The sequence below is a fragment of the Coffea arabica genome, chromosome 8c, assembly GCF_036785885.1.
Source record: "Coffea arabica cultivar ET-39 chromosome 8c, Coffea Arabica ET-39 HiFi, whole genome shotgun sequence".
Lineage (NCBI taxonomy): Eukaryota > Viridiplantae > Streptophyta > Magnoliopsida > Gentianales > Rubiaceae > Coffea > Coffea arabica.
Genome location: NC_092325.1, coordinates 45,784,266 through 45,800,493, shown reverse-complemented (window position 1 = coordinate 45,800,493; position 16,228 = coordinate 45,784,266). Strand labels below are relative to the sequence as shown.

At 37.4% G+C, this 16,228-nt stretch overlaps 1 protein-coding gene and 1 non-coding gene across 2 annotated transcripts; one reads left to right on the top strand and one right to left on the bottom strand.

Moving 5' to 3' along the window:
* Positions 1-6,958: 6,958 nt before the first annotated feature.
* Positions 6,959-16,032, bottom strand: LOC113707485 (probable trehalase). Its single transcript, XM_027229841.2, has 11 exons — positions 11,643-16,032; positions 10,495-10,614; positions 9,731-9,846; positions 9,451-9,551; positions 9,237-9,346; positions 8,646-8,718; positions 8,390-8,557; positions 8,219-8,306; positions 7,773-7,872; positions 7,466-7,679; positions 6,959-7,258 (listed from the first exon to the last, which is right to left on the bottom strand). Exons 1-11 carry the CDS (start codon positions 12,257-12,259, stop codon positions 7,172-7,174), a joined length of 1,794 nt encoding a protein of 597 aa, XP_027085642.2. The 5' UTR covers positions 12,260-16,032; the 3' UTR covers positions 6,959-7,171.
* A 125-nt stretch (positions 16,033-16,157) lies between these two features.
* On the top strand, positions 16,158-16,228 carry TRNAG-CCC (transfer RNA glycine (anticodon CCC)). The gene has a single exon. It is a non-coding gene; the product is annotated as a tRNA-Gly (tRNA).

The following is a 16,228-nucleotide window of genomic DNA, read 5'->3' as shown; positions in this document are numbered from 1 at the left end:
ATTGAAATCAAGAGTGGGATAAAATTCAAGGTTGCACAAGGGTAGTCTTGATAGTTTTCCTTGATAATCAATAGTTAAAGAGGGATCGCACGTGAGGGTAGGGAGACGAGTCAATCTACGGCCTCGAATCTGTGATTTGCTCTCTTAATGTGTCTCTATCTTGGGATACATAACAGAAATTACTGGTCAATCATTCGCAAATGACCTAAACCCTCCCAACCCTTCAATGAAGAAACCCGCCTGATTTACATTATTATCTTGAATGTGCCAACACATGCAATTGTATTACTATCATGGGACGCCACAAATGCCACTTTTCATTGTCAAAGTATATCACGTATCCATCCATCCTTTGTTTCTCTTCCCTTCCAAGGCATCTTTTCTGTGTTATTTATCACTAAAACTAGGACTTCTTGATTCCTACACTTGTCAGAAATTTCATTTTTTGGAACCCATACCATAATATACAAACAAAGCGTGGAGTACGTACTTGATTCCCATTATCTTGATTAAAATAGCTGATCACTTTCTGATCAGGAATCTTACGAATAAGGATTCCAGTTACGGTACGACGTAAAAGACTCGTAATCTGGTAACTATGCTACAGTCCAAATATGGTGAACTTCTGTTATGATCTCATAATTGCCGAATCAATGCTTAGTTCTTTCTTAGTTAGTAATTCTTAAAGATGAAGGAGAAGTAGAAGAAAATATGATGATTACTCGAGCCACCCTTTTGTGACGGGAAAAAGGAGAAAAGGTGGGTAGGGCCTTCAATGGTTGTTTATTTATTTATTTTTCCTTTATGAGCCAACAAAGGTTGCATAACAAAAGGAAAAGAAGTCACTAAAATTCAGCTTTTTGAAGCACTTCTTCAGCTCCCGTGCCTTCAATCCATGCGCGGACCAAGACGCCCCCGCCACCACTCGCCTCTTTTATCTTATTGTTGCTTAACATATATAGTAGCAAGTGTTTTTTTTTTTTTTTTTTAATCTTGCAAAATGCTGCTTTTTCCTATGGTGATAATATGCCTATTTCATTTCTTGAGAGTCGAGTATGTACTAATTATTTTTTTTTGGCTACCAACGATACATTGTATAACCTACTCTATCCTAATCTAGGGGGAGAAGGAGTCTAAGGAGGCTAGATCAAGAGAGTTTTATGACATTATCTTTAGATTTTTTTTGCTGCAGGTGATGCTTGAACTCTCACCTATAGTCCAAATCCCTCCCTGATGGCCTAAGCTCAGTGGTTGAGTATGTACTAATTAATTTGACCAGTATTCACCATTGTCGATCTCTCATTCACAAGTCACAACACAAGTGTGTGTATATATACATATATGTGACCTTGCCACATGCTCACATTAGTCACGACAATTATATTATATGCTTGAGTTGTGCATGGCGATTATTGGCACAGCCGATAATCGTTGACCGGAGATGGTGTACGTACCTATATACATGTACATGTAGATCATGACGATGATGTAAATGAATCCCATGAACCTAGCTGGTAGCCCTAATGCAAAAGTTATACTACTGCTACTTAAATTGTCAAGTTAAGCATCTTTCGAGCCTCTCTGTTCTTCAATTTCTGGAGGAGAAAGCGAAGCCACGCAATTGCCGGAGCAACTTCAACAGGTACGCGGTCAAACTAAAGTTTAAGCAAAAGATAGAAGGTCAATTAAAACGTCTCCGGAAGGAAAAAGAAGAGTACTTATTTTGATTAAGCTGCTAGTCTTCCAAAGCGGAAATATTAAAGCCAATGCTAGATTTTTGTATTAGCATATTAGCACATGGGGAAGAAATTTTGAGATTCAAAACGAAACAGCGAACTGCTCGATGCAAGTACCTACGTTCGAAATTCGCAACCCTTCCAGAGCTGTGAGCATCCTTTAGAATCAAAGCTATGAGTCGACTATCGCCTTCACATTCCCCACCTAACCATTTTTAAATGTTTATTAAAACCTTCTTTTTGCCTTTAATTTTCCACCTTCATCAGATCCCATTCACTCTTCCTGTATAGAGTGCTACGTGTTGCTTGAGAACACATTTGTTTATGGTTGATAGCCAGCTAACTCTCAAGTCTAATCCACTTCAACGGTTTCTGTAATGGACCGGTCTAATTCTTATGTATAGGGACTAGATGTCAGAAATAGGGGAAGAAAAGGTTAAAGCTGGGCACTTTTCTCGTCCTCCTGCCGAGGATCAAGCCTGGAGCATAGTAGCTTTGGCAGGGTTGAGAGAATTTATATGCAACCATGGGCTTTGTTTATTCAGATCCCCAAAGTTTAGCTTTTGATTTAAATTAACCATTCTATTCATACTCGTGTAGCTGGGAGTCAGGGATACGGTAAGCAAAACTAATTATTGTATTTGACTAAGTACTATGGCCAATTGCGAGCGTGCAAGAAACAAGAATCTTCTTCTTCTTTTTAAAAAAAAAAAAAAAATTTTTGGTAAAGACAACTATTAATTCATGCACGGTCCTTTACTTGCATTGGAAGGTATGAAACATGTACGACAATGGGGAGCCAGAAAATGTACAGTAATGTCGTGTTCATTGATGGGGGTATGCATGCATTATTGAGATTCCTCCTGCGGGCAGTGTTTCTTGAAAGTTCAATTAATGAAAAGTATGTTTTGACGCTTGAGGAAACTGGCGTACATGCACGTATTGCAACTCTGACAAAAATGTTTTGTCCGACTAATTATTGTCAGCAGGTGATACCACCATTACCTAATTAGTTAATTAGTGCAGGAAATCAATACAAATTTGTTCGTGGAATTAAGATGGCGTTCAACCCTTCCTCCCAAATTAAAAGGATTGATTAGAAGGGTGTTGCAATTAAAAGTAGCTAATGTGTTTGGGTTTGATTTCTCTTTCTTTCTTTAACTATATATTAGGATAACAAGTTTTGTTGGCCAACTCAATTTGACTAGCGGTATTACCACAAGTGGATCGAGGCGAGGGAGTCCGGATCATAATTAAATACACTAATTTAATTAATGATACTCCAATCGTGGTGCTGCTGATTAAATATATCATCCCACTACAATTAGTACCATATCTTAATTTATTCAATGAATGATTTCCTTGAAGTAGAGTAGAATTACTACTTAATGAATCAACAGATTGGTTTGCCTTTGGTGTTTTATGTGTCAAAGGGGAGACCTGCGCTGGATCATAGACTCATCAATGAATGAATGAACACGACTATTCTTCTTCAATGATTGCCACTCACTATATATTGTTGTTTCCGCGGTCTTGGAAGGGACCCCTCCTTCTTACTTCTTAGTAGGATACCCTGTTTCCTACATTATGACCAATCTTTTCCTCTGCCCCTCTTAAGTTAAGTATACAATCTTGACTTGATCACCCACTAATTTGTTTCTTGTTTTCTTTCTTTTTTTTTTTAATCAATTATTCATTGGTTGATCTCCTTTTGAAAAACAACTCTAGTACCACCCTCCTTAAATCAGCACTCAAGGTCTGTGATAAACTAAAAGTAACTTTTACTACCTAATATATACTTGCCCCAAAAACAAACTAGTATAACTAACGCATCAAATTCCCCAAAATCGAAGCTTCCCACCTTCCTTGCCTATCATATGGACGCATAGTTCTTGTTACCTTTTGTCAATCTACAAATGTGGCCACCGGCCCCAAGTATGAACATTAATTAAAAAAGCATGCAGTTGGTGAAAAGAACGATCATGTAAAGTTGAGGGTAAAATATATACTCGCATTGTCAATCGTGGGATAAATACTGAACTTCAAAGTGCAAAAAAAAAAAAACATATCCCTCTTCTCGAAGAACCTTCTACTTTGCTTCATGTGAACTCCTGATTTGCCATCAAGGCATCTGAAGTATACAAATTGAACTTAATTTTCTCATCCTTATCTATATTCCAATCAAATTGCCTTATTCATATTTCATTTTATAACACTTTTGTGATTAGATAACACCCTTAAGTTTAGATTATGTGCCAAAATTAGCTGAAGTTTATCAAACCTAAGATAACTAGTAATAGTTCACGTTCTTCTTCGTACGTGATTATATTAACTAAAATATAACATCTTTTAGGTATACATTTTTAGTGAAATTTAATTTTTTTTTATCTCGTAATAGAATATTTTATATTTTTAATTAATTTCTTTAACCAAATGATTGTTACAAAGTTCAATGAGATTCAAACTTTTTGATTTATTGATTTTTAAATTTATTTTGAGCTTTTTAGTAAATTATGGATTCCATTTTGACAAGCAATTATTAATATGGTCATGTTCTGCCGAAATTGTTATTTAATCGCAATATTTGTACCATTAAATCATGATATTGAATTTTTCAATGTCATACGAAAGATGTTAAATTGAAAATATATGTACACATGTTAAGTGTGAGCCTAGGAAATAGAATTCACAATTAAATAAAGATTTAAATTGTAAAATCAATTTTAGAGAGGTATTAGAGTAAATGAATTGGCTTATTAGATTTTGTCATTTTAATTATTTTCACCACACTTGCTCTTTCTTTTACTCCTTGACAAGATCATTTACCAGCCACAGTTTAGAGGTGCTTTTTTGACTTGTGGGAAAAAAAAATCCTTGGTTAAGTTTCCAATGAAATCAACAATTTTTAACGAATGAAAACAAAATTTGTATCAACATTTTGAAAATGTTTTTTGCTAAGACAAACAAAATGCAATTGTACAATTAAAATGAATTAATTATTTATAAATAAAATATGTGAATCTTGCTCATATCCAACTTTGCATGAACCTTTTATTATTCTACCTTATATCTTTTTAGATAAACTTTTCAAATTTTTATGAATTTGAATTGAATAATGTGAGACGCATAATTGAATTTGGATCATTCATTTTGCGTTTAAGTGTTATTGATGTTAATAAAGAATGTAAATGATCTATACCCGCTCAATTATCTTAGATGGGCTATCTAGTTGTCAAATAAAATTCAATTGATAAAAATAGTTGAATTTTTTTATATTGATAAATAGCACATAATTATGCATCTGTCCCGTGATATTCATATCAAGATTCTCAAATTGAATATGGACTCCGTTCTTCTTATACATTTCCCTTTTATTCTAAATGCATTTATTTATTTTTTGATACTAATGTTTTTTTACTCCTAGAATTGTGGCTAATGCAATTGATCGCACTATTTCAAGCAAGAAATTGCTTCGGTTAATAAACTTTGACACTCATAAGAATTGGAGATGGACTGCAAAGGCAGCTAAATAGTTTTAATAGGGAGTTTTTCATTTTAATCACCAACATTTATTGAGATTTTATCATTTGGAATGTTTCATATTTTTAATTACTACCACAATTAACCTGCAATAGCGTTGATTGAAAGACGCGAGGGCAATATAGGTACAACAAAAACTAAAAAAAAAAAAAAAAATGCTTACACTCTACAATGCTAAGAGTCATCATACTTTTAATATATTAATAATAATAGATGGATAGATGGACAGATAAGGTTGGTTGTTAATAGAAGCAGCAAACAATTTGATTAGAATGCGGAGTGGGAAATTGAGTTCAAGTCTGATGCTTTAGATATCAGGAGTTTAGGTAATAGAGTACAAATTCAGATCATCAAAAGAGAAACTGGAAGAGTTTGATTGGAGTAATTTTTAGCTTTATATAACATGGCAAGACAATTAGCATCAATTATGTGCAAGTCATTATTATGGTCTTGGCAGCAAGCTATGAAGTTAGGAAATCACGGGCAGCCTATTAAATATTAATCAGGATCAAGGTGATGCCAAAGGAATCAACTTTCATCCGTCTCTTTCCTGATTGCTACAGAAATTGAGAATGCTGGACTTTGGGCCTCTGTACCATTTGCATGATTGTGACTAAAACAACACACGTTTTCTGGCTAATCTCCAACAAATTAGGCTTTTTGGAATAGATTATGGTTTCTCACCGTGAAAGAAATCTATCAAGCGATGACCCGCCATCACCACCCCAACTAAGTAGGCCCCAAACCATATGCGGATGATCATCTTCTCCTGCTGCGTCATGCACCACCCACCACCACCAAATTAAGCTAGAATTTGAGATCGGAGATTAGCATTATGATCCCTTGATCGGTCTCATTGGTTGCGTTCCGTTCATCATGCTTGTTACCCTTTTGTCGTCTACAGCATTTAATAATTCCAGTTTGGCAACGAAAAAGAACATATGTTACAAATCAACAGGCAACTAAGTACTCCTCCTAGGTCCCAACCACTAGCCTCGTAATTGGTGGTGCTTAGCAGTGACAATAATATCTTTCCTAATGCCTACTTCAATTAACCGATCACGAGTACAGGGAAGTTTTAAGCGTCGAATCAATTTTTCTTTTTTAAGGTTAATGAGTACAGGTAAACTTAATTAGAGGGCGCTTTTTCTTAATAGATTGATTAGGAGTTGAGAAGGTTTCGTTAAGAATAAAAAGTTTCGAGTTTAAAACTCTCTTCCGCTTCTCGTTTTTTAAATCCCATTTCCCGCGCTGTGAAAGGGAAAAAAAAAAGGGATTAAATAGGGGATTAGATGTATAGAAGATAGAACGCCCTACCACCTGTGATTTTTGAGATGCAAATATAGAAGGGCAGAAGCCTGCTAGCTTGTGCGAAAATGGGGTTTGCTATCAAACCCTCTACCACTCGTGCGAAAATTAGTGCGCGGGCCGGCATGTTAAAAAGCAAAGATAGAATAGCACAAACCAGAAGCCACAGATAGGGCAGGGGAGGGAGATTTAGACACTGTGGGAAAAGGATGAATTACGCACTTGAACATCCAGTTTTGCATCATGGGACCAAACCTTGTTTTCTTTTCTTTTCTTTTCTTTTTTTTCCTCCTTTTTTGGGGGGTACAGAAGGATTATCAGACGGCATGGCACAATGCAGGAAGATTTAGTATCTGTACTACACCAAAAAAAAAGAACAGTGAATTGATTCTGCTTTATTAGACAAGGACAATTTATATCAATGGCACATTTCAACTCCAGTTACAGGCTAAGAGGTAATGAATTGCCAGCTGCGACTTTTAAAGATGACAGAATCTTCAAATTTTACCAACAAGTATTATATGTAATGCAGCCTACATCTTTTTCGCTACAGTAGAGCAGGGTTATATGTTTCTTTATGTCCTTGCTCACTGGCAACCCACCTTCACGTCTGCTGGCCATCCAAATTCCTCTAAAAATGCCAATACAACTCCATTTGACCATCCAAAACCTGTCTGCGTTGAACCACACCAAGTTTCAGGTAAAATTCCATAAACAGTAATCATTCTAGTGCCTGGTTAGCAAAAGATGGAATATAATTTTAGGATAAGAAATTGAGTGGCTCACAGGAAAGCAAAGGAATTCCTTTGGATGAATAAACCATAATTCTAAGCATCAGAAGTACAATACAAAAGCTTGTATTTGGGGCGTGTAAAACTTACTTGAGGCTTATATTCACCGCCACCTCCGAATTCTCCACATTTTTCAACATCGTACTTCTCATGCATTGCCCCTGTTTCCTGGTAAACAACATAATTGGTTCTAATCCATCTCAATGCAATGTCTTTGGCTAATGAATTTGCTTGCTCCGACCCATATCTCACCAATCCCTCAACAATTAGGTGTTGAAGAGGTGCCCAACCATTTGGAAAGTCCCTGTTTGAAACTCAGTCTAGGTTATAACTTCACGCAGTAGTTTAATCTATCAGCTTAATACAAGTGTGTATCGACATAACAGAAATTGTGTACCATTGTTGTCCTGTATTTGTCAAAGAAGTTGCGATCCCTGCAGGACGAAGCAAGCCTGAAGTTTGGAAACTTTGAATGACTTTCTCCATAATCATTGCGTCTTCAATTACCCAGGGAAGAGAATCGCTATTAGTATACTTAACCCAAAGTAAATGAGTATGTCCCCAGCAAAGTAACATAACTAGAGATATTTAAGGGGTTTACTAGATAGTTGAATTTTTACCAGAAACTTTTGGGATTACTAAAATATTTCTATCAAGACAATGTGGTGGAGCTCAGACTAATTATGCAAATCCAATTATGGCTTCAGCTCACAGCTCACGTCTAGCTCAGACTAAATATGCAAACCCAATTACGTCTTCACCTCACAGCTCACGTCTAACACAAGCGTTTCAATGCAGAGAGATGGCATACGGGAAAGAAAAGAGAGACAGTATAGCAGAAACCTGAATGAAACAAGTTGACCCACAAGGGAATGAAGTTTGATGCAAATGATTTCTGATTCTGGTTTGAAGCTTCCCAGGTATATGCATCCTGCAGCCGACGATCATTCCTCAGAACTTGTATTGTTGTCAGATAAGTCATAAAATGTCCTCAAATTTGCATAAGCATGTCACCTTGGAAGTATTGGTCTCAGCAAGCCAGTAATCAAACCACTGCCCCTTCTCTGCATTCCAAAGTATTGCATTCATTGCCTTTTTCCTAGCTTCAGAAGCTTCTGTAAATCTTGCAGCTATGCTACTCTCTCCAGTAACATTTGCCAAAAAGGCTATGTCAAGTTCCATCTGGACACCGACCATAAAATTTACTTGCCAAATTTAAAGAAAATAACTTTCCACTACATCATTCATAAGGAATGAGCTGATATATCACCTTCAGAATGAATGAATTCAAATCCACAGGAACTATGTATGTTGTAGACAATGTTGTAAGATCAGATGCATTCCTGAACCAAGCCATGAAAATGGTCAGACTCTCTTACTGAAGCAGAGGTTAGAATACTTCCTTTTATGTGTTTCTAATGAAGGCTCACATTTTGCCCTCAGTTAGGTTCAAGATTCAGGGTATCAGCTATGTTGCGGGGAAGGGAGAGAGGAATTTTTTAGTCACATCAGTCAGCCAATTAGAATGTCACGAGTATATGCATCAAACTGCAATCAATTGAACTCTTCGGCGACACCAGCATGAGCAAAAATTTGAGTTGCTTTGGTCCAAGATGCACATTTGAGGAACAAATAGCATTCATAAACAAATTCTGTAAGGTAAGACCTTAAAAGAAGCTAGCATGTGCAGACACTCAAGTTGCCATAATCCATGATGCACATTCATGGGGGAAAAATCCGTCAGGAAACATATTACCATACAAGACTATTAGTTATTGAAAAAAGATACTTGAACAAAGATTACTAAACCTCAAAGGATATTATACCTCATACTTAAAACAAAAAAGAAATGGTATCAAACCTCATCCATCTAGTACTGAAATCCCATCCAGATTCAGCTGCTGATGCCAGTTCACGGTACAGCTGTGTTTTCTCACAAACATTTGAAAGCCTTGAAGCTGTTTCTTGGTCCTGTGAAATCAAAAGTTGTCATGAGCACAAATTATAACAAACTATAATTAACTCGATAAATGCATGTTTAACTGATTAGACAAGAGGACTTCAACAGCTCATACAATTGATGAAGATTCAGGCCTAGGAGTATTCCACATTGCATAGTACCGACTTAAATTGTGGATCTCTCCTTGAGCATCTTTAATGGACACCTTATGTATTCCTGTAGTTACAAAAGCAGAGAAAAGGGGATATTAATCATATAAAATCAGAGAAAAGAGCTTTCAAAAGAATTAAATACATATAAACAGAACATGAAGCAGAAAGGTGGATAAACCGAAAAGTCAGAGCACCCAGAGAAAATACAAAAATGAAAAAGGAGATTGAAGAGCTGCATGGTACCTGAATTCCAAAACTCATACTCCTTAAGCAGCGCAGGAAGGGAACTTTTGATAAATTCCTCATCTCCTGTTTGATTGTATATGTTAAAGATCATAGAACTCAGGAGTGGGGGCTGGCTGCAAAGGTCATTCATGTAGCTTTATTTCATCTTCGCCATGGAGAACATAATGAAAAAACTCAATATAGTACTCCAACTTAAGAAATAATAAATGCATGAGTGCAGGTGCCAAGAGGAGAAAGGCCAAGCGAGACAGAAACTTTAATTAGTCTACGAATTGCTCATTAGCAACAGTTTCTATTGTTCAATGAAGTCCGTAGCACCAGAAATGAGCAATTAGCGTGTCTGATTCCAAAACTGTAGGCATTTTCATCAAGTTCACTTCTAATTATTTTCTATAATTTGAAAAATGTTTCATTATAAGACAAAATATCAGAACAAATAGTTCCAAAATTTTGAACTTTGACTCCAATTAGCTACCTTAGAATATGGTACTCTTCGCAGAGGCGGCAAAAATATGTGCAGCACATTGTGGAATTGTCTATGAGCATTACGAAACAAGTATGAATGATTCACGAGAAAAGATTGATTCTTGGCAACCCATCATCTAAAGAAATCATGAATTTGCAGGTTCAGATTGGTAAAACCTAGCAATTCAGCTAGACAAAAAAGAAAGTGTTCACGGATTCCTTCACTACAACCTGAAAATCATCTTCTAGGTTTGCAGAAGAAAATCAGCATAAAGAAAACTAATAAAAATGCTTACCTCCTGTTAGTGTAATATGCCCTTGCACCATTAAGTACATAACCGAATTCATCAATTAAGGAAATAAGGTTGGTCACGATTCCTTTTGCCGTGACATACATTTTACTGGCCAGCAAGCCCCTGCTCGGCACAAAAAATTTCCCATAGAATTATGTTCCAAAATGAAGTTATACCAAACAGGCAAGCACCCACGTCAATGAATCAAAAAATTTAAAGGGAAATTTGGTAAAGAATCAAGACTCACGGCCAAGTCAGAAATGACATTCATGAGTTTGACAACTTACCCGCATTTCAGTTTTCACCAAGGCAAGATCAGGATGATTGAATTTTTAAACAAGTAATTTTTGTTACGGTGTAAATCAAGCATAGTGGTTACTTGAAATTACCAATGACTGTGGCAAGCATCGAGGCAACTAAGTAAAAGACCTGCAGGAAATTAAGTTTGAGGAAATGAGGAAAGCAGCTAGCATACTAGGACAGTTACTCTCAGAGCTAGCATAGCTCACAACAACCTATCCTGCTGCCTTTCTTAAGGTACATCTGTACATTACTCCCCACCCAGAATTGGCACAGCTCCTGTACTTCTAATCCCATAGAATTTGCCTTAATCTTGAAATAAATGATGCACTAGGGACCTTAGAAATTAGAGCTATGAGGACTGCCTTTGACACATTTAGATACACACTAATAGCCTAAATATAGTGAGCGAATTGATTAAAACCTAATGGTTAGAGGACTTTCTATATTAGAAAGAGCGTTTCATTCTAACTTCTCTTCTCCTTGTCTTTCACGACATCCTGCCCCCCTTTAAAGAATCTGAGAATGAATGGATCTTCCATGTCAAAATACAAGAAAAAATATTCGAATGCAGTAGGCTTGACTGTGGCCTAAACTCTGTATTAAACCATAGGCATCACAGCTTGAAATCCAAGATAACAAAAACTAATCTTGATTACCAGCCTACCCATACTTCTTTCATAATTTCTGAGAGAACCAAGAACCCAATAGGGAGCTAGCAAAATCCCAAGCTCCAACTGTATTAATTCCTTCTACCCTGGATAGTTGACACAACAATCTCAAGAGAGCAAAACAAACAAGATTGTAGCTTGATGAATAAATGGAACAGGGAATTTACAAATTAGACTGACCTGATTACCCAGTAAGAATCCCAGTAATAAACCTCTCGAAACCTGGATCCTGGAATAATAACAGGCTTAGGCAATGGCAGCAAAGTATGCAATTCAGGCTTCTCCAGAACCGTGTCAGAAACTTTCCTGCTCAAATTCTTCCAGAGGGAATGGACTTCCAATGCCCAAGCTCTCATCTCAGGGTTCTCCACATTGGGTAGAAAATCTCGAGGCTCAGCAACAAAGTCCACTGGCTCAGCATACACCAAATCCTCATCAGCACCCTCCAAATATTGGGCTAAAAAATCATTCAAGTCGCTAACAGAAACCGACCCGTTATCAGCAATTGAAAGCTTATTAAAAGCCTCCACGGTAGTATTAAGATTGTATTTCAAGGACACGTCGACGTAAAGCTTGGGATCAAAGTTTTTGTGCCCAAACGTTTTGAGGGACGTTTGTTGAACAGTCTCAAGAAAGGAAACTAAAGGCGTGGTCTTCACAACAGGGCCTGAATCAGTTGGTTTACATGAATCCAAAGCATCAGTAGAAGCCATAATAGACGAGAATGAAATCAAGAAAGCGAATACTATGATCAAGAGCGCCTCTTGCCGGTTAACGGCTGTCTTCGCGTAAGCCATGATTGTGTTGCTGATGACATGGCCCTACTGTTGGGTGTCTGCGTTCAATATATACTGTTCGTTGGGGAAGGGGGGTCTGAAAAGTCGGAGGAGAGGAAGAAGGTGACAGGAAGAACGGCCGGCAGTTGGAATATACGCAGTAACTTAGGTTCAACATCAAAGTTGAAAATCAACACGCAGCTCCTGACTAGATTTGTTTCGATAAGCACAATGCTTCAATGTCAGCTAGTGAGGATCCTCGTATCCTGAAATCTTGCATCAAATATCAATCCTGGCTTCACTATTATTTTTCGGACATATTCCAATTACCAAGCCGACAAAGGAAGAATTCTAGATTCGAACCTTTTTCTTCTTTTTAATGCAAGTGAAGTGCTCGGTAGTCGGTACCTCTCTCACTTACATTATTATCTCCTCAGGCCACTCAACCCATATCTCCCACTCTGAATGGGAACCTATACATATGCAACTCAAGTACATGTTTGTCGTGGAAAGAAGATCAGAAGTAAGGTGATACTATGATGAACATACGACATTAACATCCGAGCTGGATGAAAAACGATCAAAGCCAAACTTATAACCTCAACTGAGGGGCCGTTTTTGCCATTTTCTTCAACTTGTCGTACAATGCTTATATTCATGTCCGAGGAAAACAACAAGGGCAGCAATAAAAGAATTTATTCTTTTTGCCAAAGCTGAAAACATAAGGGCAACGAGAAACTTTTAATTGGGTAGATACTTCATTCACAATGATAGTCGATTGACAATTAGGGTATCCTCTTTTGGTCAAGGCTCTCAAGTATCTTAAGCTATGCACGTGATACCCACTTTGCACGTGATACGATTTCATTGAACGCCGATCCCAATCATAATAAGAGGCCACGCACTGTTAAATCCACACATTTTGGTTGCACAGCATGATGCCCCTGACTGACCGATTTTCATCCACGTTCACTGTTAAATTCTTCTTGCTTGCTTGACTCGAGTGGTAGTTTCAACTTAGAAAGTGCAAATCCAGCGCGTGCACTCACTGGCTCTCTGCCAAAACATGTGCTGGCGTTCAAGCTGTAGAAACATTCAAGCAACGATTAAGATACTGACTTGTTTTATCAACAGAACAAGTGATGAAAGAGCCGAAGGAGATAGAATCGCTCTTAAATTATCTTTTGACTGATCCACCATCCCAATTCAAGGGTGCTTGCTGTTCACGTTACAGTTTTCGATTAAGCAAGGACATGAGGAGGCCATATCAGATGCCCTCCATCCTTTCCATAATTTGCCCCACCTATGATCCTCCATTAGCCAAAGTAAACAACACCAGAAAAAAAAAAAAAAAGAAAACAGTAAAACAATGGTGGACAGAAAACTAAAAGAAACTAGAGAGAGAGAGAGAGAGAGATTTTTGCAGCATAGCATGCTATCAGAAATAGTAAAATTCACAACTTTCGACTGACTCCAATACTTGAAGCAATGCAAGTAGCGACCAAAGGAAAAATGTTAAGCCAGCTCCTCAGCTGTCCCTTCTGTTCTACATGTGGCTCTAGAAATATGACAGAGCTTCAGCAATTGGAACGACAACTAAAGCTGACTAACTTCATCACTGGAGCTTCAAGCCAAAAAAAGTTAAATGTAGCCAACAACTCTACATGCTCCACACACCGACTCAAAAACAGTGAACACCCTGGAAAAGCAAAGTTGAAATAGAACTTGCACAAAAAAAAAATGTACAAGTAAATTAATAAAAGTTGGAAGGCAAAGATACTCCATTCCATAGCTATTTCTCTCCTTCCTGGATTCCCCATCTGACTGAAACTTGAATTGAGCTATGTTGAAAGAATTCACAAATATACAAGGGAAATATATTGCTAGCATGTTACTGGTATTACAAAATATTGCCAAGGTTGTTAATAGCTACATCAGGGAAGAGTGAAACCACGGGCAAAGTAAGAGTAACGTGGGAAGAAAGTTTTTAAACACAAATCTGTACCTTGATAGCAAGAAAAGCAACCTAACTCTATAGACACACAGCTTGGTTGACAATATCTTGATTGATGTAGAATAGGACCTAATCCTCCTGAAGTCAGGTTTGAACTCTTGAATAAAAAGCTTTGTGATTTAAAAGGCAATAGCTGCATGGTATACCTTAACCTAGAACGTTGGTAACCAAACTGGTCAACACATGGAATCAGGAGGAATGAACCAGGATATCAGGAAATCCCAATACAAAATCAGCAATAAGCAAGAAGCAAGACCCCTGGTTCGCAGCCAAAAGTCCAGCGGGAACTAATCTTCAAGATTCCCATAATGTGAGGAAAGAAGTCAAAGAAACAGAAACAGTTTTCAGTTGCTGCTAGAGAAGTTTATAAATTATAACAGCAGAGAACTTTAACTCCCTCAAAAACAATGCACTGGACATCGCTGTGAAGGAAGAAAGCCAGCGGGAATCCATATCCATTGAAGGCTATGGTTCTTCCAGGAATAGGCAGGCTGGAAACTGGACTAGAAGATGCAAGAGTTTAAAAGAGCATAGAGCAAGGCTGTACATAATCCGCTGATGTGCCTACCCTTCTACGTTGATGGGGGTAACGCATAGGTAAGGAAATTTGATACTATTTTCTAATACGCAACCATGCCCCTAGTGCTCCTCTTAGATCACCAGAAACTATTGCTATTGACAAGCATAGGAGTATGCTGTCCAAAGCTCAACAGGAGAGGAGTTCTTATGCACTCACCACAATTTTTCCAGTGGTGAACAGTTCAGGACAGAGAAAATGTGCAGAAGAAACAATTCATTGTGTCAACAAATTACTTTTAATTTTAATTGTAATGTATTTCCGTATGAGTTATCACTATAAGGATGGAAATATACGAAACCAAATTGTAGCATAAATTGCAGTACGGATGCAAATGATGCTCAATTAAATTCTGCAGGTGATTTAAATGAAAACATTTGCAGGATGCATCAATACAAGAAAACACATCTCCATTGCACCAAAAATTCAATGTGGCTTAGCAAAGGATTCCCCATTTCAAAATGGGCTATGTTGCAATACAGGACAACAACACAAACAGCTTCAAGTCCTCTTAGCTCAAGTTAAAGGTCAGAATTTTTCCTCCTGCAATTGCAGTCACATTGATTAAATAACATTTACCTTTCAAGATGAAAGGGTATGCAGTAAAGCTTGCATTTCTTTTTCTTTTCTTTTTTTTTTTTTTAGAAAAAAGGCTGATAATATAGCTGATAACCGATCATTTCAAACTGCTATCCAAAGTTCATCAAAAACACATGGAGTAACAAATGAGTCAAAGCAATATATGAGACAGGGGTGGTTAATTCTCATATGTGAAAACCCACAAGAACAAAAAGGTGCAAATGTTACAGACAACAGGGCATCAAAAACCCACAAGCGGATGCTTGTAAGAGAAACAGACCAATCTAATAAGCAGAAACGGCAAACGGATTGCAGAAACTTCTTCAAGTTAAATCAACAATTATCTATGTGACCACAAGCTCTAAGCGTGCTGGATTTGTGAGTGTATATAAAATTTGCGATTCCAAACATCAGATGCAACTTAAAGAGAAGACTAAAATCCCAAAAGAAGTAATACTACTAAAATCATTGATAAGCTTCATAAAATATCATATCATCTACCAAAAGAAAAAATCATTGATAAACTTCATAACATAGCATCTACCATGAGAAATTAATAACCAACTTTCAGATACACATCAGGTCAGCTCCAGTCTCTTCTACAATAAAGCATAAACTCTCGCACCGCCACCGCCCATCGCTTTACTATGAACTGCCCACCGGCCTCGTACTCGCCAATAATAGGTTGCTTTACTGATTATTTCATTTACTTGTTCAAGCAAGATTTGGAGGTTCAAGCTACCAACGTCGCGCATCTGGTGTAGTGGTATCATAGTACCCTCCCACGGTACTGACCGGGGTTCGATTCCCCGGATGCGCA

Coding starts and splice junctions, on each gene's coding strand:
- LOC113707485 (XM_027229841.2), bottom strand. CDS start 12,259: ATGGCTTACGCGAAGACAGCCGTTAACCGGCAAGAGGCGCTCTTGATC. Junction 10,615..11,642: donor GATTCTTACTGGGTAATCAG/GTCAGTCTAATT, acceptor TGTGCCGAGCAG/GGGCTTGCTGGCCAGTAAAA. Junction 8,307..8,389: donor CTGAGACCAATACTTCCAAG/GTGACATGCTTA, acceptor CGTCGGCTGCAG/GATGCATATACCTGGGAAGC.